Below are 26,201 nucleotides of genomic sequence, written 5' to 3'. Positions count from 1 at the left end.
AGATATTGACTTATATATTAAGGACTATATTAGGGGGAAGCACAGGCAAAGCCTTCGCCTGTATAGTCCCAAGTCAATATCTGCATAGGAAATCACCTAGTGTTAATCTGCATCGCTATTTGTACTTGTTGTAAATACGCAGGCCACAAGAAGTAATTAGGTGGGTTTTTTTTTTTATATATATCACTTTTACTCAGGACATGCTAGCTGGCAACAAAGGATTCCATTCATTATGCTAAGCTAAGCTAGCGCCGACCCTGTCAAACTAAAACAATGCATGCACTGAGACAAAAATGCATTTGCCCACCTATCTAAATGTAGGAAAGAAGGTGAATAAGCCCTATTTCAAAAAACGGTGGAGTGTTCCTTTAAGGAAAGTTATCATGAGCATTGTAATGTTATAACAAGCAGATGTCATAACTTACAGTATGTCAGTAGACCGGGAAGGACTGGTTCATTCATAAATCCGTAAGATCTTACCTTCATGCTGTGGAAATACAAACCGGAAGATAGAACACAATGAGCGCAGCGCTGAAAAGGGGCGTGGCTACATACGATTTATAGAAACAGTCATTGTTCTGAGACGTGCGCTTATGACTGCATATGCAGATGATTTGAGCGTTTAGAAACAAAATGAATGAGACCGTTGTTGTCAGATTTCATTGGTGACTTCAAATATGAAATTAAATCGGAATCTTGGTGAACAGCTTTGGAGAATTTGATGTTTCCCCATTCAAAGAGAAAGGAGCTGCATTTGCATGACTGAAATAGCTGCTCGAGAGGCGTTTCAAAGATGGCCGCCGAGTGAAACAACTCGCCTTTAAGGGATTTTGACTATTTTAAGGGGAGACACCCCAGGTGAATAGAAAAAAATTAAATAATAATAGATATCAGCATGAAACTTCCCCAGTTGATTACTGACATTAAGACAAATATCTTTTGTATTACAAGTTTTTAGAATATTTGTTTAAATATGCAAATGAGGTATTATCTCATTAAAAATGCGCTAATTTACATATATTTCCAGAAGAGAAATCTGAACATTGGATAAAGCCAGATTCAAAATTCTTGTTTCATTTTTGTTGACATATTAGAGTCAAAGGTTTTTACAGAGGGGATTTTGGATATCTCTTTTTATCACTCCATTAATCAAAAAAGACTGTAAACAGCCAAAAAAAATCCAGTTTCGCCCCGTTTTTAGGTATAAAATGTTGTATAAATCAGAATCTGAACGATATATATGAACAAACCCCACTGTAAAAGCCTTAAGAATATAGATAGGAATACAACTGGAAAGTTTGGTTTATGTAAGTGCTGCTGAAGTGGAGATTTCTGGCTCAGAGTATAAAAAAAAAAACATTTTGAGTGAAAACAACTATTTACAGACAAAATATCTTATCAAATCATTAGCAATCAACAATACAAACCACCTAAAACACATCAAAACTTGTATAACATAGTATTTATGGCCTTCAACTGAACAAACCCCAGTCAAAAACACACTCTGGAAATGTCAGAGCACGTCACGTGATGCATCTGAACGAATCACGTTGTCAGAAATTGACACCAGCCAATGAGATTTCGCTTTTAGAGTTAAATGCCCCATTGTACTTTCACGATTGGTCGCTGATAATAAGGAAATTACCATATTTGGATCCGACAGCATTGTACAGGAGAGAGAGAGCTTTCCAATGGTATATGTGATGACGATCGCGGAGCAGCGGGATGATTTAGAACGCCAACTTTTGTTGAATTTAGGAGAAATCTACAGACGCAAACAGACAAAGTGTGGTAAAATAAAGACCTAAATGTGTATTTCGGACTTTTTTTCACCACAAGTCTGAAAGAAGACATGTTATTGAAGACAAATAGTCCAAAATCTATAAATTGACCAGTAAAAAAAAAAACTATGTTTTTGCCTGCCGTGTCTCCCCTTAACAGTATCATTAAATATCGACATACAAAGTATGGTTTTATGCAAAAATATGTCAAAGCCAGCCTCAGAATATTAAATATCACCAAAGGCTAATAAACATAGAAAATTGTAATCTATATTCCCAGTCTTGGAAAAATTCAGATACTCTGTGTTCTCTTATGTATTTCTAAGAGAAATAGTGAATGACAGACGCTTAGACGGTCTGATGCGTTTGTGTTTTAATTAGTCCCTTGACTGTTCATGGCCAGACAAATGTTTTGGTTGAAAAGTGGTAAACGTTTGATGGACACTCACAGTTCCTAAGAGAACCTTAGACGGACCGTGCTCGGTCATCACCAAATCAGTGGTATCTAGCCTGGACTAGCATAGAAATTCATGCTAGTTTAAACTGGTCTTTTCAGGAGGGAAGCCATAATCCTTCCATTCTGGGTCTGGTCAACCTGACATTTTCTTTCCCAAGCGTGTCAGACTTGGTGTGCATGTTTAGCTCTCCTCCCATTGTGGTGCACATTAATTTGTGCTCATTTTATCTCCTTTATATTTTGTGAATAAGGCTTAGAGCTAACCTGCGGTGCATTCTGATGAACGCTGTGACTAAGCAGTGCTAAAGCAGGACAACGTGTCCAGTTCTATCTCTATGAAAACGTCCACTACTGTAATAGGGGCCATAGCAGAGCTGTATTTTAGAGATATATTTGGACTGTGATGGCAAATTTGCTCTGTCAGAAAGCCCATTTATAGCAGATGCTGAGATAATAGAGCAGAGCAGAATCTTTATGACCACACAACCACGGCTGCTGTAACTTTGACACAGTATCAGCTTATTAAGTTACCCGGAGAGTCTCCTTGGTGCAGCCAGCCTGTATTGAAATGTCATGATCAAGGATGCCACGGTGAATAGTTCAGCGTGTAACCACTGTAATAGAAGCCCAGATCTGTGAATGTGAGGTGTGTAATTTTTCTGATGTGAAAGCACTCTTTTCTCTTTCAGTTTAATATGCGGAGACAACTATAAGTAAGCCATTTGTAGGTTGATTTCTCTGAAAATGGTAAACTCTGTGATTCTGTGGCTGAAAACAATGTGTTTGAGCATCCCGACATAGCCAACCAGACCGTCTGTTTTTCTTCTTCTGGTAGACGGGGTAGATGTTTGAGAAACGTAATTGAGAAGAGTCTAATTTTGTGCAAAAATAAATGTAAACAATAATATATGTGTGTGTGTGTGTGTGTGTGTGTGTATAGTATCTCAAGTGTATGTTAAGGATTTTCAAGCTGAGGATCCATGGAAAATAATGTGGACAAGTGTATGTATGTGTGTATATATAGAGACACACACACACATTTACAAACTCTTATGTTAGATGTGATTAATCACGATTAATCGATTTGACAGCACAAAATTGAACAATAACAAAAATATGAAAATAGTTTAGTGAATATTTTATCATATTGTATTATATTATATAATAATAATATTTAATTTAGTAATATTTCAATATTTCAATAAATATTTAAATAATTTAAATTTTAAGAATACATTATTTTATTTTATTTATTTTGAATAAATAAATTATTATTATTAATAATAATAAATAATAATTTGTATCTCTTCTTTCTTCCAACATTGGCTAGAGAAAATGTAAACAATTAGCTTAAATAATAGTAAATATTTCAGATAATATTTTAGTGAGTTGTTTTTGTGCAGTGAATAATAATTTTAAGTTAAAAGTTAAACCTTTTAATTTCACATTTGCTATTACACAAAATGTAAGTATGTCCGTTTTCATTCAAATCTGCAGCTGCTTTTATATTTTAGGAAGAGTGTCCCTCACATCATATTTGGTGGTTCTGGACATTACAATCTATTTGACCTATGTGTTGTAAATATTCTATTCGTTCTTCAGTTCCCCTATGGAGTCGGTGCTGTTCTATGCCATTACCACGTTACACAACCTGTTGCTGCACCAGGAGGGAGCCAAGATGGCGGTGCGTTTGGCCGATGGACTGCAAAGGATGGTCCCCCTTCTGAAAAAGTCCAACCCAAAGTTCCTGGCCATCACCACAGACTGCCTGCAGCTGCTTTCTTACGGCAATCAGGAGAGCAAGGTGTGTGTCCATTACAGCGCCCCCTGTGGCAACACTGAGAATTAGGAATTGAGTTTGTAGAGTGTGTGTGTCATAATCCATTTTGTCGTTCTCTCTCCACAGTTGATCATCCTGGCAAACGGTGGGCCAGAAAGTTTGGTGTTCATTATGAGAAACCACAACTATGAAAAGCTCCTATGGACCACCAGCAGAGTCCTGAAGGTGCTTTCTGTCTGTCCGAGCAACAAGCCGGCAATCGTTGACTCTGGTGAGTGTGTGTGTGTATGTTCTCGTTTTAACTATCTTTTGCTCTTTGTTTCACTTTTGTAAGTTTTTTTTTTTATTCCTAGACCCTAGAGGAATATTATTATCTCTTTTCTTTCATTCCCGAGGACAGTTCTCTGGGGCATTTTGTATAATTTCCCTATAATATCGCAATCTCCATCTCATTTTTTTTTTTTTTTGTATTTGGGGCTTTTTGCATCTTTTTTCCCCCACTTCTTGATTAATGAATTTCCATGACTTTTCCATTCATTCATGGTTATTAAAAGACATATTTATGAGATTGCTGGGGGCGATTTCCATTTGTTTGTCGTGTACCAATTCTGTGAATAAAAACATTTGAACATTGAATTATTCACTACAGTTCAAAAGTTTGGGGTCGGTTTATTTATTAATGTATTTGAAGGAAGTCTCCTTTGCTCATCAAAGCTGCATTCATTTAATCAAAAATACAATAAAACAGTAATATTGTGAAATGTTCTATTTTATAGTATTTTATAATGTAATTTATTACTGTGATGGTAAAGTTGTATTTTCAGCATAATTTCTCCAGTCTTCAGTGTCACATGATCCTTCAGAAATATCAATGTTGGAAACATAATATTTTTGTGGAAACTGCAATACATTTTTTTCAGTATTCTTTCATGAATAGAAAGTTCAAATGAACAGATTTATTTGAAATAGAAACCTTTTGTACTATTATATAAATATAAATGTATTTATCTCAATTTTGATACATTGAATACATCCTTGATGAATAAAAGTATTAATTTCTTAAAAAAATGACCCCAAACTTTCGAATGGTGTAGTGTGTGTTTTCTGTGCAAAAGCTCCAAAAAGACAAATGAGATTTGAATGCAAATCAATAGATGATTTATCTTTCTGAGCTTCTGTGCACAGCTTGACCAGAAATTTCCTTTCACTATGTAACTTTCTTTTTTTATTACCATTCCATGACTTTTCCAAGTCTAGAAAAAACACTCAGATGTTTGTCATGTTTTTCTGATCTTGAGAGACAATTGCCAGAATTGTTGGGGAGAGTAGGGAAATGGGATCGGGACACATTACGAGCCCAACTTGAACCTGCATCATCCACATGAGCACCATGCCTCAACATATCAGGATCATGTGTGCAAACCACTATACTGCAGTCCCAGCAATACATGGTTTATATTTGATTCAGCCATTGAACTTAATTACATTTTCCATTAAAACTAATATTCCAGCTTTATGTTAAAACCCACCTTTGACCTACTCCGCCTGTAAGTACATCTTCACAGATCATGGATGTTACTTTATTAATTCTGACCTTTCAGCGAATTAATACTTAAATATACAACGGCAAAGGTTGTGGGAGTCAAATATCTCGCCCTATCGCGTCTGCCAGGGCTGATCTCATAAAAGTCTTTACAGTTATGGCGTGACTATGTCCTTTCCCATATGAAGCTTTGGCGCTCGTCTTGAGAAAGCGCTGAGGATCAGGTAGTTACAACACTGGATGAGAGGCAGTTTTCAAGGATGTCTCCTAATCTCCTTCCCTCTTTTTATCTTCCTAAGCCATGTGGCTTTTAGTTTATCTGCACCGACTCCAAAAGACATTTCTCTCCCCTTGGCAGACAATGGCTAATCCATGGAGAAATACAGCCTTCTTTTTAGAGCAGGTTGTGTAGCTGAATAGTTCTGTTCTTTTTTTTGTGTGTGGTTAAGTCCGATAAATATGGACTCTAAACCCTTTTTCTCTCCATTTGGCAGGAGGTATGCAGGCCCTCGGCCAACATCTCACAGGTTCGAGTCAGCGTCTAACGCAGAACTGCCTGTGGACTCTGAGGAATCTCTCTGATGCAGCAACCAAGCAGGTAATGGAGCGGTTCCACTCTGTAGATCGTGTGTTTGCTAGTGCTGCTTGTTATTGCTGATCATACTTATATTTTATTCTCTTAACCTGTGGTGAATTTCTCAACGTGAATGATTCCTCAAATCGTGCGGCTTATTGAGAAGAACTGCTTTTCAAAGCAACTGGAATTTTGGTCTGATGGATGATGGATCAGGTGAAAAATCCCACAGATTTCCACTGAACAAGAGACCAAAACCATATGAGACAAGAGAATTGTACAATTTGACCACCCATTATTAAGGGTTGGGTATCATTTGAATTTGAGCAATTCCAATTCATCTAAACGATTCCAATTCTTTTTCGAATTTCGATCCCAGTAAGGTAAAAACATTTAGTCAAACATTTATATCAAACATATTTATTCTGTGTCTTTTGGTCAAACGTTGTCTTACAGCTGATTTCCATGAACAAAAATCAGCCTATTTACCACAGGGTAAATGGGTTTTACCATTTTAACCTTTCCTATGGGTTTAACAAAAATACCACAGCAAAAAATAACTGGACTAACTCATATACATTTAGAAAATGAATATTAAAGACAAGTATACGGTGATAAAATAAGAACAAATAAACAAATTAGCAATAGCACAAATAAATACAACTGAATGAAGTTCAGGTACAGAAATGAAATGTAAAATAACTGCATAGTTTTCTAGTTTTCTATTTATAAATACAATATAGATTAATCCTTATTAAAGTTACAAAAGTTAAGTCGAAAGTTATTTCTTTTTCTTTTGTTCTTTGATTGATGTTAATGACAGAAGGTTTATTAGGCTGCTGTCACTTTAAGACCTCATGCAGGATCCAATCAACTGTGACACATGCATTTTCTTTCTCAACATCTCAAGTTTATGTTCACTTAAGACAAAACTGATTGTGTTTACAAGGATATTTTGACAATTTTGTGTGTATTTGTGCGTTCAAGCGCAAGAAGACGTGTACGAGAACATAATTCAGTATCGCGCACTGTATGGGAGGCGGCTCTCTGTGCGCGAGTGCAGAATTTCGTGTCTTCTTGCGCTTGAAAATGGTTTGAAATCACATTTTAATGCGCACGCATGAATCGATAAAACGGAATCGAAATTTACATTTTATTACAAGTGTCCGATTCCTTACCTTACATATCCGATTCCAGAATTGGAATCGATTTTCAATTCCCAACCTTACCCAGAATACCTTAGGAATTTTTTAGCAAAACCCAAGAAACAATTCAGATCATCTTATCAACGCTCAAGGGGAGAAAGGTGGTGATGATTCTCTGGGCCTCTGGCTTCTGGGGGGGGGGCCTCATTTTCAACCGAGGGAGATGATCCCACTCCCATCCCAGATCGCGATTTGGGTGCTATTTAAAAAAAAAAAAAATATTTATCTGCTCTGTTATTGCTTTGAAGAATAACTACTGTTCCTCAAAGGAAATACAGCTGAAATATGGAACTTAATTCATAATTACAGTTCTTTTTGAAAGGAAAAACTGTTTATGTTTTTACCTTGTTACTGTATGTTTTTCATAAAGTGAAGCAGAATCACCCCAATTATCCTGAAGAGAAAATCAGTCAATCAAGAATCTAGGCTGAATGTGAAATGTCTTTTAAAAACAGATAATTATTATATTTGCCTACTAATGAAATAATAATAGCATTTCATTATACAGTATTGCATTCAATTATTAAATGTGCAAATGCTCCGAAGGATTTCAGCCCAGACAAAGCTTGAAAGCCACGAAACGGCTTTCATGTAGTCTGACGTTTTTTTTTTTTCCTCTGTACTTTCTAATGCTTTTATAGTTCAGGCGACTTGTGGTTTTTATAATTATTCCTCACCTCCACACAATTTGTCCCTCATCACTGCTACTCAGAATTCAGTGGGCCAGAAAATACACAATTAATGATAAACAGGTTATCATTTTCGTCCTTATTATTAAATTCACAGAACAAAAACAACTATGAACAGACGCGTCCCCCTTCTGCTCTTACGGAATGTGTCTAGAATTTAAATGTATGAATTTGTGCTCCTGTCATTCTGTCTGTCCGTCTAATCCTTCACACACCGCCGTTCTTTCTTATCTCCTTCTTCCACAGCCTTTCATTTGTTCCTTATCATGGTCATTATTTCATTTGTGATAATTAGCGGTTTGACTGTCTGATTCTTGAATTTTTTTTTTTTTCAGGAATATTCCAGGTTCAATACAGGTTAAACTCAGTCCACAGCATTTGTGGCTTGATGGTGGTTACCACAAAATAATCCACTTGTCCCAAAAATCTGGGTTACAGTGGTGCATTTACAGAAGAAATGGACCTGTACGCATTAAAATACTTACTGCTTAAAATATTATAACCCAAGATGTAACCAATATGTGTTAACATGATTTCTTTAGTGAAAAACATTGGTTACTAACATTTTTTTGTGTAGTTCTATCAAATATTACAACTTTGCTGACATGACGACACGATGGCATAAACCGTAAAACCTTAAAACAACTGTAAAGGTGATGATACGCAGGGTAACTTTTTGAGCAATATTGCTGGGCAATGTTGCCATCAACGGGCAACCAGATGAGACACAGGGCCCACGACCAATCTAAATTATCCAGATAGAAAGCAAATACCCAGATACCCGAGGCAAACTTTCGTTTATAAGCATAATTAGGATGGAAACGCCACTTTTAAGATTGACCGTATTTTCGTTTTCGGTCAAATTGCCTTTTGAATGGGAGTGCTAGGGGCACTACTATAATAGCATCAAAATCGCTATTTTTAAAACACTAAGAAGGCTCGACACAACGTGAAACTTTGCTCGAAGTATCAGAGGCTCTACACATGAACTTGAGCATTGAGAACATTGTTTGTGTACACAGAGTTTACTAAAAAGAAAGGTTTTGAACAACTCACTGTAGCGATTGTTGTTTCCGGCCGCCGGCATTTTGACAGTCAAAAATAGTCGATCTCCGATTGCAACGCAACAGGGAGGAGAGCACAGATGGAAAGCTCCTAAAGCTTAGTTCCATATAAATTCACGGATAATTTATTAATTTGACCTTGTATTTGAAAAAGGATCCTCATATAAGAAACAATATAAAATTCAGAGTCAGTTCATTCGACTATTGACCGAAAACGAAAATACGGTCAATCTTAAAAATGGCGTTTCCATCCTAATTATGCTTTTAAACGAAAGTTTGCCATGGGTAGATTGTTGGCGAGAGTTAACGTTACACTTTAAACAGCTTTGCAGCTTAAATAATAGATTTAACATTTTAACGCAAGACTTATTAGAAGTGCTTTTAACATTCTATATAAAAGTATGTCGATGGACCTTAACTTACACAACTGATCAAAAGTTTGGTCAGTAAGGAATTTAAAATAAAAAATAACAAAAGGAAATTAATAGTTTTATTCGGCAAGGACACATTAAATTGATAAAAAATGAGAGTAAATTAACAAAATAATGTAAATAATGCTGTTCTTTCTATTCATCATAGAATCCTGAAAAAAATACCACTTTTTCCACAAAAGTATTAAACAACACAACTGTTTACAACATTGATAATAATAGGAAATGTTTCTTGAGCAGCAAATCAGCGTATTAGAATGATTTCTGAAAGATCATGTGACACTGAAGACTGGAGTAATGATGCTGAAAATTTAATAAATTAATAAATTAAATTTAAAAATATTTAAAAATAAAGAACAGTTATTTTAAATTGTAATCATTTTTTTATTTATTTTTTTTTAACCATTTTTGATTAAATAAATGCAGCCTTGTTGAGCATAAGAGACTTCTTTGTAATGTTCCAAAAAAATCTTACTGACCATCCTCGAGTACAGTAGATTAAAGTACTTCTGGTTCATTAGGCATATCAAGCTCCAAATAAGCATAAAAGCATTAAAAAGGTGGTTCATATGACTCATGCACTATATTCCAGGGCCTGTATTCATAAAGATTCTAAGAATCCTCTCAGAAAACTCTTAATTTAGCTTAAAAACTTTTATGTAGGAGTCTTAGCTTAAGAGCGATTCGGGACCGATCTGAGAGCAACTCTGAGTAAGGAAAATACAAAAACTTTTATCTTAGTGAGGAGGCGGGGTTGACCCCGTTGCTATGTATGACACAATCTTTTGAAGACTGTGATTGGTTGGTTGTCCAAGAAGAAAAAAAAAAAGTGATTTTAAGTATAGGGTCTATTCTAAGCCTCCACTTTGAACTTACATGCGTAATTTTTCCTATTTGATCGTTCTCTCACACACACACACACACATTATATATGTGTATATAAATCTTTTTTTATTTACCATGCTGTTGATTTCCTATAAGGTATTTGATTGCTTAGAATGATAAAAATTGTTCCACTCTTTCCAGTTACACTGATTGCTGGCATGTCTATTTAAGCGGTGGTTTGAATGTTGGTTTTAATGTATCAAACATGGAATTTTCCCAGTTGCCAAATATCGTAATGTAGTGATTACTTTCATTTCTGGCGCTATGGCATTTCTGCGCTGTGTCGGAGATATTAGCGTGTCTCTAAAAAGATCAGTCACAAACATGATCCCTGCACGATCTAATCTATAGCGTCTTATTAACTCACTGTCATCCATTGTCTGCAACACATTTCTTCTCCCTCTTCATCTTTCTGCCATTTTCTCCTCTGCTAAAGAAACTCTTAAGCCTCTTAAAAGTCCTCGTCCGTGCTCCTAACAATTTTGACCTTAAGACCTCTTTTAAGGGTTAAGATGCTTTCTGAATTACTTTTTTCTTTACTAGGAGTTTTTCTTTAATTTTAAGAGTAAACGCCCACATTTCTAAGAATTTTCTTAGAATTTTGTCACTAGGAGCTACTCTTTGCATTAAGATTCTTTATGAATACGGGCCCAGGACTTCTGAACTTCTTTTTGTGAGAAACAGACTGAAATTTAAGTTATTTTAATCACTTTAATCACCTTTCACTTTAATTGAAACATGAAATGTCTCCTTTTGTGTTCCCTTGGAGAATGAAAGTTGTGGGAGAAAGAAAATCCTATATATAAAATATATTAAAATAGAAAGAAGTAAATGCAGCCTTGGTGAGCATAATAGACTTCCTTCAACAACATTCAGAAATCTTACAGACTCCACACTTTTGAATGGTGGTGTATTTAAATGTATTGAATTCTTGTTTCCTGTGGATACAGGAAGGTCTCGATGGTCTCCTGCATATCTTAGTGAGTCAGCTGGGCTCAGATGACGTGAACATGCTGACCTGCGCTACTGGCATCCTGTCAAACCTCACCTGCAACAACGCGCGCAACAAAGCCCTGGTCACTCAGAGCGGCGGGGTGGAGTCCCTGATTCACGCCGTGCTTCGAGCCGGAGAGAAAGAGGACGTGGCCGAGCCGGCGGTCTGTGCCCTGCGTCACCTCACGAGCCGTCACCCTGACGCAGAGCTGGCCCAGAATGCAGTGCGTCTGCATTACGGCATCCCCGCCATCACCAAGCTCTTGGGTCAGCCGCACTATTGGCCTGTGGTAAAGGTCTGTATGTGTGTGTGTGTGTGTGTGTGTGTGTGTGTGTGTCTGAATTGCTGCCAATTTGAAAGCCCTCTCTGGCGTTTGAATTGAAAGGTCAGATTTGAATCATCTGGGTGCAGAGCTTGCGTGGCTTTGATGTGGAAGAATGCTGAGACTTGCCTCTCTTGTTAAGCTGATTTGGTGCCGGATCTTAGTCATTGAGCGGCACTCCTACGCTCCTCCGGGGCTTCAGCGTAATTTTGAGGACACTAGCCGGAACAATAAAAGAGCCCTCAAGCATCATATGCAAGGAATCGCTGCCATACTTGGACTGAAAGCAGCGAAGCCTTGAATCAGGATGCCGGGGTAAAATACATTTGTGTTTCATGTAAGAAGTGTAATGATAACACTTTACAATAAGGTTCATTTTTTAAACATTAATGTATTAACTAACATGAACTAACCATGAGCAATACATTTGTTACTGTTTATGTTCATCTTTGTTAACGTTAGTTAATAAAAATACAGCTGTTCATTGCTTGTTCATGTTAGTTCACAGTGCATTTACTAATGTTAACAAGATTTTAATAAAGTATTAGTAAATGTTGAAATCAACATTAACAAAGATTAACAAATGCTGTATAAGTGCAGTTCATTATTAGTTAATGTTAACTAATGTAGTTAACTAATAAACCTTATTGTAAAGTGTATTTATATAGAATGACATGAAGGTGAGTAAATGATGACAAAATAAAAAGATAGATAGCGTTTTTTGACCGGGAGTCATCAATTTTAACTTATTTATTCAAAAAAGAAAAGAAAAGTTATGTAGAACTGAACTTTATGCAAATATTATAGCTCATCCAATCTATTTTGGGTGAGACTCTTTGTATTGTGATACACTACTGTCCAAAAGTTGGGTTGGTAATAATATTATATACAATAATAATAAGAAATGTTTCTTGAGCAGCAAATGAATGATTCATGTGATTCATATGATCATGTGACTCTGAAGACTGGAATAATGATGCTGAAAATTCAGCTTTGACATCTCAGGATGTTGTCAATAACAACTCAAAACCTTACTGACACTAAACTTTTCCCCTCAATATTTGAATATGTAAAAAAAAACGTCCTTTACTTCCATGAAAATGAAAAAGTCAGTCAGTTTTCCGTTGCACTTCTAAAATTAACCTCACGATTATGTCTTGTCAATGTCTCCATGCTAGTCAAAGCCCTTGAAGCTTTGGCGAATCAGAAGGTCGCAGCGAGTGTAATTGTCTGTCCTCGGCTCTCTGATTTGTGGTGGGCCGGACTCTTGATTGTGTCTCTGTGAGCTCGGGCTCCCGGCACGCATGATCTCTCGCTTAATCGTATCAGACCGTTGGAGCAGAAACCTGTATGTGTGTGTGTGTGTGTGTGCTGTGATCTGTTAAGCACGTGTGTATCGATCCAGAAGAACGACAGTGCCAGGCTTTTATTTTCACTCACAGTCTGCATGCAGAAATTCCTAAAAAAATCAACCTGGCTGAATAGGAAGTCTATAACGTGTTTACATTGATTTATTTTACTCAGATGTTGTGTGTTGCTATCCGCTGTGGTGTACTCAGTGATTTGTTTCTGTATATGATGAGCTTACCAACATCACACCGCCACGTTTTCACATTTTCACTGCCATTTGCATTTTTAAAACGTATAGGCATTAATATATTCTGCAAACGAAAGTGTCCAATAAGATTAACAAGATGGGGTGAGAAGTATTGGGCTGCTAATGTAATCTCAACTGGCCTGTGTAAAAACCAAACCACTTTTATTTATTAGACTACTGATGTTAGCATTTGATGCTATCATTTTAAACACTTTTCAAAAGTACTATTTATTTCTTTTAACCTGTTAAACATTTTGGGCCCTATCTTGCACCCAGTGCAATAGCGTGCCGCACGAGTGCTATTTTTAGACCGCAAGGCCGCGTGACGTCAGCAACGTAAACCGGAAGGGGGTCAACATAGAAGCGCGCTCGCTTATGATTCATGCTAGTACTGCTTGTTTTCTGCCGGTTATCCCTCAAATAAGAACATGCCGAGTAAACACTGCCGCCGATAAAAATTCTGTCGATAACAATCTACCTCTGGATCAGGTCGGCTCTTTTTCCCGTCTTTTTCAGCCCTCTACACTCAAGCCATCTCTTCAATTGAATATTTGTATGTTCTTCTACTCCTATACCAGTGAATTTGGCACCGGGGACATCATTCTCGGACAGAGTTAGCAGGTTTAGCTCAGTAGACATCTCGTCCGTAAACTGTTTACATGCGTCTAGCATGAGTGACACGCGCGAGTTTGACCCCCCTAGCAACCGTCGCTAGCTTAATGAATATTAATGAGAAAAGGTGACGTATATCGTGCGGTACGCTATTGACTTTGTACACCGACGCATGTATCATTCCTATTTTGCACCCGACGCACAGCGGACTTTTCCCTTCACAGACGCACGTCGGTAAATTTGGGAATGAACTTGCGCTCCCGGGGGCGGTTCAGCGAAAAGAGGAGGCGTGTTCCCTGGTGCTATTTTGCAGTTTCAGAAAACAATTCCGCCACAGACCAGGAAAAACGGCGCGTTATTCAGATGCTATTTTAAGGGCGCATGCTTGGCCATAATGTAGCGAGTGCACAACGCGCATACACTTTGCTTCTCTCATCTACACAGACGCAGCAGTTGCATTTTTTCAAACCATACATAATTACAAGGAAAAATATTCCACACGAGGGAAATCATTGTGCTGTCCATGAAGACGTGAAAAAATAGGCATAAATCTAGCTTACACATTTACCCAAATTATTATATGCCTGTGTAACCGAAGCTAATTTGGGTGTGTTTCTCCCATCCCCATACAATGTCACTTCTCTGTCTTTTACGGCCCTGACGAGAACGTCGGTCTCCTCGGCTGTGAACCGACTGGCGTGCGCCTGGCAAATCCGCCATTATAATAGCAATCCGCCATGGAATAAGCGCGCCTGCTTTTAAAGGGAATGTGAGATGTCGCTCTGATTGGTTTATTTCACATTACGCCCAAACCACACCTATGAGTAATGTAGCTACTTCAGACCAACCCATTTTAGATTTTGCCCGCCCACAAAGTTACTTGCGTTAAGATCGTTAAAATAGGGCCCTTTAAAGGTGCATTAAGCAACTTTTCATGTTAAAAATACCCGTTTTTCTAACCCATACATGCTTAAACAATTGCCTGATGGGCTGAATGAGCCCTTCTATGATCACTGCGATTGCCTCTATAATCCTGTTCAGTAAAATAAATAAGAGGGATTCGGGACGGAATCGACTGGGCGTGACGTCATGCGCGTTCACGCTCACCTGGCTATGTCTGGCAGGTTTGTGTATTCGCCGCCATTATTCCGCATCAGCAAAGACAACTCAAGCGACTTTTGCAAAAGTAGAAGATGGATTCAAAGAGACCGGCTTCTAGTTCATCCCAAACCCCAACGCAAACTCCACGTAACCGCGTGCACAACTCTGGTTGCAGTTTCGCGTGTCGCCAGAAGGGGGCATAGTTCTGCAAAAACTCAGAGACTTGCGCAATGCACCTTTAAATGAATGCACCTTAAAATAATTCAGTGAACCACGAGACACTGTATTACAGTGATTTGACCAAGTAAGAAAAAAACAGTTTATATACAGTATATACACATACACACACAGAGAAACGAAATATAAAAATATATATACACACATATTATGTAAACAAACTTTTATGTTAGATGCGATTAATCAAAATTAATCAATTTTGAAAGCAGTATTTTTTTTATCTATTGATTTATTTATTTTAATTTTAATGCAATAAGAATTGTGTACTACAGTCACTGCATTATAATCACTGTAATCTTGTGGCTTATTGCTTTTATAAAATAGTGGCAACAACAATATGATACCACTATTCAATAAAAAGTTACATTCATGAAGAAGTTAATCAGAATGAATAATATTCTTCCCAGTAATATAGCTATAGCCTAACTGTTGTTGTAGTAGAATGGACCAAATTTATGCATTTATCATTTTAAATCTGCAGTGAATGTGGTTCATTTAGAGTCAGTACTATTCATTTTAAAATGCCTCTATGCAGAAACCAAACAGTTTCACAAACAAAATGTGCGAACCTTCTGTACTGTGGATGGGCCATCCCCATCTGGCTGATGGCTTTGGTTGCACCCAGGCAGGGTGGGGAAGACAGATCACTAATGCAACACACATGAATCCCCGATGTCTGGAATGCATTGCATCATGTTTATTCCTCTTCCATTTGGAGAGGTTTCTGGCACTTGACGTGTCTTGCCGTCCCACACTGCAGAGATCCGCTCTATCAGCAGGCGTTCTCTAATCAGCAGAGGAACATTGTGGACTAATGATGCGTTGTGAAGGAGGCCGTAGGAAATTAAGCGTTTACGCATGACATTTCCACTGAACTACATTGTGGAGTGACATACAGGTGATTTCACCTACAAAGACTTGCATGTGCATCGATGCATCCATAAACAGTTTTACATGCGCTTACATCAAGCATCTCAAGCTAAACTTTGTATTCAGCTCAATTTTTTAATTAAAAAAACCATTGTTGCAAGTAACATCACTCAGTTGCTCATATTGATGTCAGTGCCTGAGTTTCACTCGCCAGTCAGCACTTTGGGATTTACAAGAGTGAGTCACTTGTTAGAGATGATGACAGCTTTGAGGAATGGACTTACAGTGGAGCTGAACAATGATGAATTCACTACAGTTGTGTTTAGATTTAGGTTATGACTTTTTGTAAAGGTATAGAGGTAGAAAAGTGGGTCACGGTTCATTGTGTTTAAGAGAATTTAACTAAACTCATGAGAAAGAAAAATCTTTTTAATATTGTTTTTCATAGACAGCAGTAAGATTAATTTAGATTTAGAGAGATGTTCGCTTGCTTTTTTGCCCTTGTTTCTCAGATTTTTCTCAACAACTGCGTTCAGCTTTACCAAGAAACCAAAGACTGCAATCAAAATCATGTATCTCAATAAAAACTCGTCAAATCTCCCATCAAATTGATTCAAAACCAAAGTATGTGAGCTACTGTATGTGATCCTTGTTTATTTATTCACTGGTTTTAGGCATTTTAAGAATTTTCTTGGAAACCATTGCATTAATCCATTTGTGAGCAGAAGAAAACAATAAGAAAATAATTGAATAAAGAAGTTGCCAAAAATGTTATGAACAGTAGTTAATATGCTGTACATTTTTCACACTATAGGCCACAGTGGGCTTGATTCGCAACTTGGCCCTGTGTCCAGCCAATCAGGCGCCTCTGAGGGAATCTGGGACAATCCCTCGACTGGTCAACCTGCTTTTGAAAGCTCATCAGGAAACTCAAAGACATGGCTCAGGGGCCCAGCAGACCTATCAGGTGCATTTGAGGGTTTTTCAACCATATATCCTAGTTGGCCTCTTTATTCACCCTCACATATAGGCTGAAGCCTCCAAAGGGAGGTTAAAATACAATCCAATTAGCATCAAGGCCCCATTATTTGGCATAGACCAGGTCCCTTTGGTGTTAGAGTTAATGTTTTCTTCTCACTTTCACAGGATGGCGTGCGAATGGAGGAGATTGTGGAAGGCTGTACAGGCGCTTTGCATATACTGGCCAGAGATCCGATCAACCGAGGGGAAATCGCCAGCATGCAGACCATTCCTCTGTTTGTGCAAGTACTGAACCAACTTATGGCATTCCTGGCAGTGAATCTGGTTCATCTGTGTGTGTTGTGATGTGTGGGTGTTGTGGTGCGATGATGACTGCAGGGTGTCTGGCTGCTGTTTGTTTTTGTGCATTTGTCCATGTTTATGTTACACTACCAGTTTTGGGGAAGCTACTCTTAAAGCTTTCGTTTAGACTATAGTCAAGCTACTCTTTGAAAAAGTAGTTCTCTTAAAAAAACGTCTTTAAAAAACGAAATACCCTTAATGCATAACTATTAGATAATGTAAATTATGATTTAATAAGAGCCAGCCTTTTCTGGCACAAAAAAAGGAATAATTTTAATTGGGTCACAGTAATAAAGTTGAATATATTCACGTAAATACAACTAATTAAGCTTCATTTTTATACTGCAACTGAGTTAAAGCATAGTGATAAACAGTAGGTTTTTAAAGTCCCCCTGTAGTCAATCATTTTATCACTTAAAACTCATCTTTGATTACCAAAATGACATATTACACGTTTTTTTCCTTGAAAAAAATGTCTTAATGCCTTAAAATAACTTGAATTTTACACCCTTGCCTCATTTAGTATATGCGGTTCTTTAAATATGCAATTGAGCCCCGCCTCCACTCACTCACTCCGGGGGCACGTTCAAGCTCAAACCGGTGCACAACGTTTTGCTACCGTTTCCGGGTTGAACGACAAGTTTCCTGGAAACGGATACGTTTTCTAAACCACGCGGTATTAAAGAGACAGCTCGCACAATGGGTCCAGGTAAAGTCGTTTACACAACAATTGAAGATATTACAAGACATGTGTAGGAAACTCAGAAGCGAAGACCAGGAGACTTGGTTGTATCTTCAGCAGGATTCTTTATTGAGAACACGAGCTGTGGCTGCAGTCATCAAGTCTGACTAAGGGAACATTACATGGTATCTTATAGGCATTCAGTGGGCAGTCTTTAAAGGTGCTGACAGTCCTTAAAAGTGTTGACTTACACACAGCCTTAGAGATGACCACTAAATCTAATCATCTAAAGACAGTAGAGGAAATTACCCCCAACTGGAGATAATGGTACCCCCCAAATTGTATAAACATCACATGGTCACAAGAACTAAGACTATGTAAACATTCACACACCAGAGATTTCAAACCGCGTTTTTGAGACGGTCTTTGGTTCACTACTGTATAAACAACATTAAACACTTGATTTTCACCACAGGGAGTCTTTAACAAAATATTTTAACAAAACTAAAATGTCACAAAAGGACATATGTGCAGGCATTAGTTTTGGTTATATATAAACTGATAGCTTTGAATAAAGTGGGTGTGATAAGACAACAGTGAAACCCCTCTCATCCTTTGACTTCCTCTTTCCTGTTAGCTTCTGTACTCATACGTGGAGAACATAAAGCGTGTGTCAGCTGGTGTTTTGTGTGAACTCGCTCTGGATAAGCAGTCTGCTGAGATGATTGACGCAGAAGGAGCATCTGCACCTCTTATGGAGCTCCTGCACTCTCCCAATGAGGGGATTGGTGAGTGACGCCCATCGAGAGAAAGTTTAATAGCACGGCTCATGTTGATAAAACACTGAAATGAGCCATATGTCATTGGACAGATCATAGTCTGTACAAACACAACATTACCACATTTGAAATTGTGCAAACCTTCCTCTTGATTTTACATCAGACTCCCAGTGGAAGCAAGATGATACAGAATACCGGCAGTACTGAGATATTGGGTTTACAGTACCTTACCAGCAGCTTTCATAAACTGCCATAAACACTCTCTCCTGTATCTGCTTGACAATGACAGTCTGCAATAGACAGAGACTGTCAGAGATGCAGCATGACTTTGGTGTCTTCAACACGTCAGATAAGGAGCAGAACACACAAGAGAAGCTTCAGCTTGCACTGTATCAAATGGCTTTTAGTCTCACAAGCTGAAATTTTCACTTTCAGGAATAAATTTGGTTAGTATTGTACCTTAAAGCGGGGCTCAGTAGTTTCGGGATTTCTTCACTGTATTCTCGCTTTTTGCTCGCAGGTTTCTCTCTAGAGCTCCCCCCACAGCTTCGGAATAGATATTTGACAACATTGTTGTAAAAAACTCGTTGGCGATTCTCAGACACCAGAGGCTAGTAGATCAACGACATCAAAGCAGATGGGACATTCTTTAAAACGTCTTCTTCATTCGGGTTCGAACAGCGTGAGGGAGCGCAATAATGACAGCATTTTAGCAGATTTCTTTTGGCCATAAAGCAATTGTTTACATCGCGAGACCTGATATCACGCGATATGTCCTGACGCGGCGGCCGGCGGGCGATATTTTTTTTCCCAGGATGGTAGGGGAAGACTCATGAATATTCATTAGGGAAGTCATCCCTGATTGGTCTGATGACCTACCCCTAACCCCACCCCTAAACCTACCCGCCACTGGGGGTCTGATGACCTACCCCTAACCCCGCCCTAAACCTACCCGTCACCGGGGTTAAGACCAATCAGGGATGTCTTCCCTAATGAATATTCATGAGTCTTCCCCTACCATCCTGGGGAAAAAAATATCGCGGCCGGCGTCCCGCCGGCTCAAAGTTGCAAGTGCGTATTTTCCGCTCACGGGCACCAGGGGGGTGCGAAACGACCACCATTCAACCCGAAATAAGTAATATAACAATTCCAATGACTCCTAAGCTGTTCAGTTAAGGTAAAAAAGTTACTTAGTTCACCTTTAATCTGGCCAGGAACCATCCATTTAAAATATAAGAATGTAATAATTATATATACATAAAATATGTAATGCAGTTTTTTTTTAAATACATATTCCCTACACTTCAAAGATTTGGGATTGGTAAGATTTTTGTTTTTGAAAGAATTTTCTTATGCCCTGCGAGGCTGTATTTATTTGATCAAAAATACAGTAAAAACATAGCCTAGCAAGCCAGACCTACATCAAGATGTTAGGTCTGGCAACTCACCATTGTCAGGGCTCAGTCCGAGGGGCGGGATAAACGGCTGTCTTTCAAATTCACTCTGCATGCAATAGGACAGCGCTACAACCAACCAGAGCGTTTTCCCAACAGCGGAGCTAGTTGATAGATTAAACTTTTGCTGTATCTGGCCGGCAAAACTACGAACACATCTTCCTGTTTTAAGAATGACTTAAGTGCCGTTCTATGCTCTTTTCTCAAAGAAAAGCTTAACTCCAAGTCCTCCAAAGTCACGGACAAAGCCGATTCGAAAGACCGCTGTTCGCTAGCAGCAGCTCTCCTTTGTTTTCAAGTAGCATGGAATTCACGCGGAACCGTCACAACTCTGTCGTCATTATGTAAAGCCCGCCCACCGACTCTATACACGATGTGATTGGCCTGACTAGAGTTTGTTTTTTCCTGCTCGAAAGTCAATGGAGAGTTGCTAGACTACATTGGCTGCAAAATAAATTTTGCTACCGCTAGGGTGCGTCTAGATTTCTAGGCTAGTAAAAACAGTAATATTGTGAAATATTATTACAATTTAAAATAACTGTTTTCTATTTAAATATATTTTAAATTGTAATTTATTCCTGTGACGTAAAGCTGAATTTGCTGAAAAAACGCAGATAAGTCGCATTTTATTATTACATTTAGAAATATTGTAAAATACCAGTGCATAACATAACTTATAATGGTGTTCATTTAAACAATATTTATTATAAACGGCAAACCTTAACAAATTTATGAAACGAAAGTGACCGTGCATGGAGATGTAACTGTAGAGCTAGCTTTGAGAGCATAAGATCCCACCCTCCCTTCAGAGCGTCTCCAAAGCCACGCCTCCTTCAAAAAAAAACAAAAGCGTCACGAGAGATGGCATTGAACTACCTCATGTCTCAAATAACATTACAATAATAATGAACATAACTTAAAGAGCTCTGACCTGTACCACCTGACTGCTGCAGATTCATTTCGGGGTTGATAGTTTTGCCATTGAAACGCATAAATTCGAGTCACGAACCGCTCCGTATAACGTCACGGGTTTCCATCTCTTACAAATTACAGTAGTTATGGTGTGAACGCAGCATAAGCTGGTTGTTTTGGTTCAGGAGGAACTGTAAAAGGTGGCTGCTGTTTCTGTTGTGGCGCTCAGTGACTGACGTCTGTCTAACTCTGTATAGCATAAAACACGCTGATGATGTGTGACGTCTGCGCGAGCAGGGTGCGGAAGTATGGAAATACATACGTTGACAGGCAGGTAGGACATCGTATCATTGGATTCGGACCTAATGCAATGATTGGACGAACATTGTATGGTCCTACGCCTTCCACAGACAAGATATATACATATACATACATTTAGATCACTTAGTGAATGCTATCAGGATGTGAAGAGACTTTCAACCAGCATAACAAAATGTTGGAACAAATCACCTACCCTGCTTTTAATGCATTATTTAAATTGTTCACCAGTCTCTCACCAATTTTTCACTTACACCATATTTGCATTCTGCTGCACTTGTAGTCCAGAAAGTATGGTAATAATAATATGTAAATAATGATCACAACTCTCATCATTATCTCTTCCTCAGCCACCTACGCTGCGGCCGTTCTCTTCCGCATCTCCGAGGACAAGAGTTCAGACTACAGGAAGCGTGTGTCGGTGGAGCTCACACACTCCCTCTTCAAACATGACCCTGCAGCCTGGGAAATGGTGAATATATGTGTCACACGCCACACTCTCAGATTACTGGACATCATTTCAATTATGTATGCCATGTCAATTTTTAGCAATCATAATGAAATAATCATATTGATTTGGCATAACCTTTGAATTATTGAAAATGATTGCAAACCTGAATGGTTAATGCAGCCCTGATATGAGTGTGCATTAATTTCCAGTAATTCAATGTTTCAGCGTCAATTATTTTTTTATTATACAGATATTATATGACTGTCGCATGCACATGGATGTTTTTAGGCTTGTGTGTGATCAGAAAAAAAGTGATGTCGGTTATGAGAGAACCATCATTTCTCTTTAGATGCCTCTTGGTTTGATATTTTGTATCTAATGCAATGACATTTAAATACTTTAATACTTTTTGGGCCACTGCATACTACGGGAAAAGTTCATTAAAAATGTAAATTCAGTCATTATTTACGTGTAACTTTTACGCTGATTTGCTTGCTCAAGTATAATATGTTTTAATATTTCAGTGGTATTTACCATATTTCTTTTCTTTATGAAAGAAGCTTTTAATGAATATGTTTGCGTTCTTGTTCTTTTTAGGCACATGCTGCCATGCCACTCGACCCTGGATATATACCAGATGGTAAGTCTGGAGCACGTTCGACAGCCCAGCGCATTCACTCACTATCTGTCTGCTTTAGTACGCAACACCGCCGCAAATTGCCTATTTATCCAGCACATCTCGCAGCATTAGAGCGAAGACCATTGAAATAAAATGTCACATGACAAATGAGTTATGGCGTGCGTTTGTGTGTGAGAGAGGGGTCAAAGACGAATAGATAAAGAGAGACAGTCACTGAATTTGCGTTGCTGTCAGTCCGTTCCGCAAAGTGACAGAATGCTGTGTTCCTCTGTAGGGGAACATTAAGTCAGCGGCGGTCCGGCATATGCGACGTGCTTTTCGCTCATTTGAGTTTCGCACAGATGACTCTAGTATAAGACTGGAGGACCTGTAAATATAAAACAACCTACTAAAAACAACCCAACCTGTTTGATCCGCGAATGAGGATATTTTACACACTGACGCTGTTCAGCCATAAAGTCTGAAGCACCTCCCATAGTTTGTAAAAACTCACTAAAAACACCTTGACAAAAATGCACTGATGGAAGTTTAAAATAAATGTGTAAGGTACACATAATTCTTTAAATTATATTTAAAACACTGAAGAAATGTCATGACTGTAAACTAAATCAGAATTAAAATGTAAGAATGATTCTGTTGAAATAATTATCATTTTATGATGAATAATGAAGATGCTATTTCATGGAATGACCCAAAAAAGTCTATAAATTATAGTGCATGTTAAATGAAAAAATTATAACACCAGCATAGGCATGTGACCATTAGTGTAACACTACCTTTTCATAAAATGTATATTTTTTGTTAAAAAAGTCAAAGTTATTTTTAAGTGGTATTTAATTTTTTTAATTATATTTTTATATTTTTATTGACATTCTGGCACAAAAAACTGAATAATTTTAATTGGGTCACAGTAATAAAGTTGAATATATTCACGTAAATACAACTAATTAAGCTTAATTTATGTACTGTAACTGAGTTGAAGCATAGTGATAAACAGTAGGTTTTTAAAGTCCCCTTGTAGTCAATCATTTTATCACTTAACACTCATCTTTGATTACCAAAATGACATATTAAAAAAATTTTCCTTGAAAAAAAAAGTCTTAATGCCTTAAAATAACTTGAATTTTACACCATTGCCTCATTTAGTATATGCGGTTCTTTAAATATGCAAATGAGCCCCGCCTCCACTCACTCACTCCGGGGGCACGTTCAAGCTCAAATCGGTGCACAACGTTTTGCTACCGTTTCCGGGTTGAACGACAAGTTTCCTGGAAACGGATTCGTTTTCTCTTGTTTGGTGGGTGTGTCAAAAATCTCAGCCCAATCAGCAGCAACATGTAAATAAACCACGCGGTTTTAAAGAGACAGTTCGCACAATGGGTCCAAGTAAAGTCGTTTATACAACAATTGAAGATATTGGAAGACATGTTTGTCTTTTCATCCTGAAATGCATGGCAAATGTTGGATCACAATAATTAGGAACCACAGTTTCCACAAATCCCTTCACTCGATTGGGATGTTCTCTTATTCTGGACGGCAAAAGCAGTGACTGTAACATCGAGCGTATTTTGCAGTATTAAACACGTATTTATACCGATTTCATCAAGGCTCCGAAAATTCTTCAAAAAGAACACAAAGGATGGCCTTCTCAGCTGCCATAGTTGCAACTCTTGCGTCATCTGAACGGTTTTTAACGCACCACCGTTTCCGTTTAAAAAACGTTTTGCAATTTTTTGTCGGGGCTGAACGCAGCCCAGGTCAGAGATCCACTCGCTGACGATCACACGTTGACGTGATTGGTTACAAGGTAGTCTGTGACCTCAGAAACACCAGCGATTTCAAACCGCGTTTTTGAGACTGTCTTTGGTACATTAAAATGTTTTATATTTTTTGTTTAAAAAGTTATTTTTTAAATGGTATTTTATTTTTGTATTACTATTTTAATATTTTTATTGACAATTTTCTTTTACAAAAAATATGAATTATGTTATATAATTTGAATACTTAAATATTACATTGCATGATTAAATGTGATCATTTTTTTATCTGTTGTTTTAAAAAATATATTTTATCAAGTAACTAATTAGTAATTATTAGCTGTTTTCTACTAATTAAATATATTATTAGATAATTGAATATTGTCATTAGTATAATTAATACATTTATTAAAACTATTAAAATATGTTGTGTTTGTGTTTGCACATGACATGCATACATATATATATATATATACAGTATATACAGTGGGTACGGAAAGTATTCAGACCCCCTTACATTTTTCACTCTTTGTTATGTTGCAGCCATTTGCTAAAATCATTTAAGGTCATTTTTTTTCCTCATTATTGTACACACAGCACCCCACATCTAACGAAAAAGGTTTTCGTTAGAGATGCACCGATTGATCGGCTGGTGACCGGAATTGGCCGATTTTCACGTCCGGTCGCCGGTCAGTCTGAAATATGCCGATTTTATGCCGGTCAAATGCACTCGGGCGCCGCATGATTAACCTTTTGAGCGGTACGGTCTCATATATGGGATTTTTATCTCTGTGCCCCTGAGAGTACGGTGCCACATTTAGAATGTTCAGAGACGTCGCATAACTGCCACATTCAAACTGTGCTTTTGCGCATTGGCTGGCGCTGAGCCAGAGTCGGGCGCGTTCAGCGCTGTCATATATCACAACTACCGTTAAGCAGTGTTTTCAACCTCATAATGTTTATTTTAGGTTTCAGATATTTAAATACACATAAGCACGAGTAAAACAATACATTTGGAGTTTGTAAAATACACACTGATGTCTGTGGAAGCAGCAAAAATCTATTTTTTCTATTCCATCTATTCAAATATAATTTGCCGACATGTGTTATTCATGTCAGACAAACATAGTGGAAGTAACTATAAAGTTTACTCTATTCTTCTCAGTTCACCGGCCACTTTCTTGCATTTATTTCGGGAGAAACTGATGAATTCACGTGCTGTAAATCCGACTGACAGGACAACATTGCGGCGCCCATCTCATGTTATAGATCAAGATTATTTATTTACACACTCACTTACACGTATTTGAGAATCGGAATATCAGATAGGCTAGTTGATGACATGGTAAGCAAGTTTGTGAATATTTTGAATAAAAAAGGAAAAGCGAAATAAAAGCGACACACACATCTATCTGTCATACAGTACTAGAGAGCCTAAGTCCCTCCCCTCCGCTTCCGGCTCATGGGACCTTATTTCGGAAAAAATATGTGTGGTAGTCAATGGCGAGAGACAACTTATCTTTTAATTCCGTCTGAACTGTGCCCTGAATTACACATATGATGTTTGTCAATTTAAAAGATAATTATGAAAGTCAAAAAAAGTCGCAGTTTGTCATAAAACAGAAGAGTAACATTTAGTTTTATGTGAAAATCGCTCAATGAACTACATCCCCCGGGAAGCGAAACAACGAGCAAGATCCGTTGCTCGTATGTGTGCAGTCTGGTACAAAACACTCGGGCATG

The 26,201-nt window shown here is 37.9% G+C and overlaps 1 protein-coding gene across 2 annotated transcripts in view; it reads left to right on the top strand.

Moving 5' to 3' along the window:
• jupb (junction plakoglobin b) overlaps positions 1-26,201 on the top strand; it is a 78,755-nt gene that overhangs the window by 48,639 nt on the left and 3,915 nt on the right. For both annotated transcript variants that reach the window (XM_084424212.1, XM_084424213.1), the window contains exons 6-14: positions 3,841-4,042; positions 4,145-4,289; positions 6,056-6,159; positions 11,360-11,698; positions 16,957-17,109; positions 17,289-17,408; positions 18,785-18,935; positions 21,961-22,082; positions 22,659-22,701. In XM_084424212.1, the coding sequence (XP_084280338.1) occupies positions 3,841-4,042; positions 4,145-4,289; positions 6,056-6,159; positions 11,360-11,698; positions 16,957-17,109; positions 17,289-17,408; positions 18,785-18,935; positions 21,961-22,082; positions 22,659-22,701 (1,379 nt within the window). The remainder of the gene's footprint in view (positions 1-3,840; positions 4,043-4,144; positions 4,290-6,055; positions 6,160-11,359; positions 11,699-16,956; positions 17,110-17,288; positions 17,409-18,784; positions 18,936-21,960; positions 22,083-22,658; positions 22,702-26,201) is intronic.

This window comes from Rutilus rutilus (assembly GCF_951802725.1).
Source record: "Rutilus rutilus genome assembly, chromosome: 11".
Taxonomy (NCBI): domain Eukaryota; kingdom Metazoa; phylum Chordata; class Actinopteri; order Cypriniformes; family Leuciscidae; genus Rutilus; species Rutilus rutilus.
Note: the sequence above shows the minus strand (reverse complement) of the source record. Positions and strands in the feature narration are given on the sequence as shown.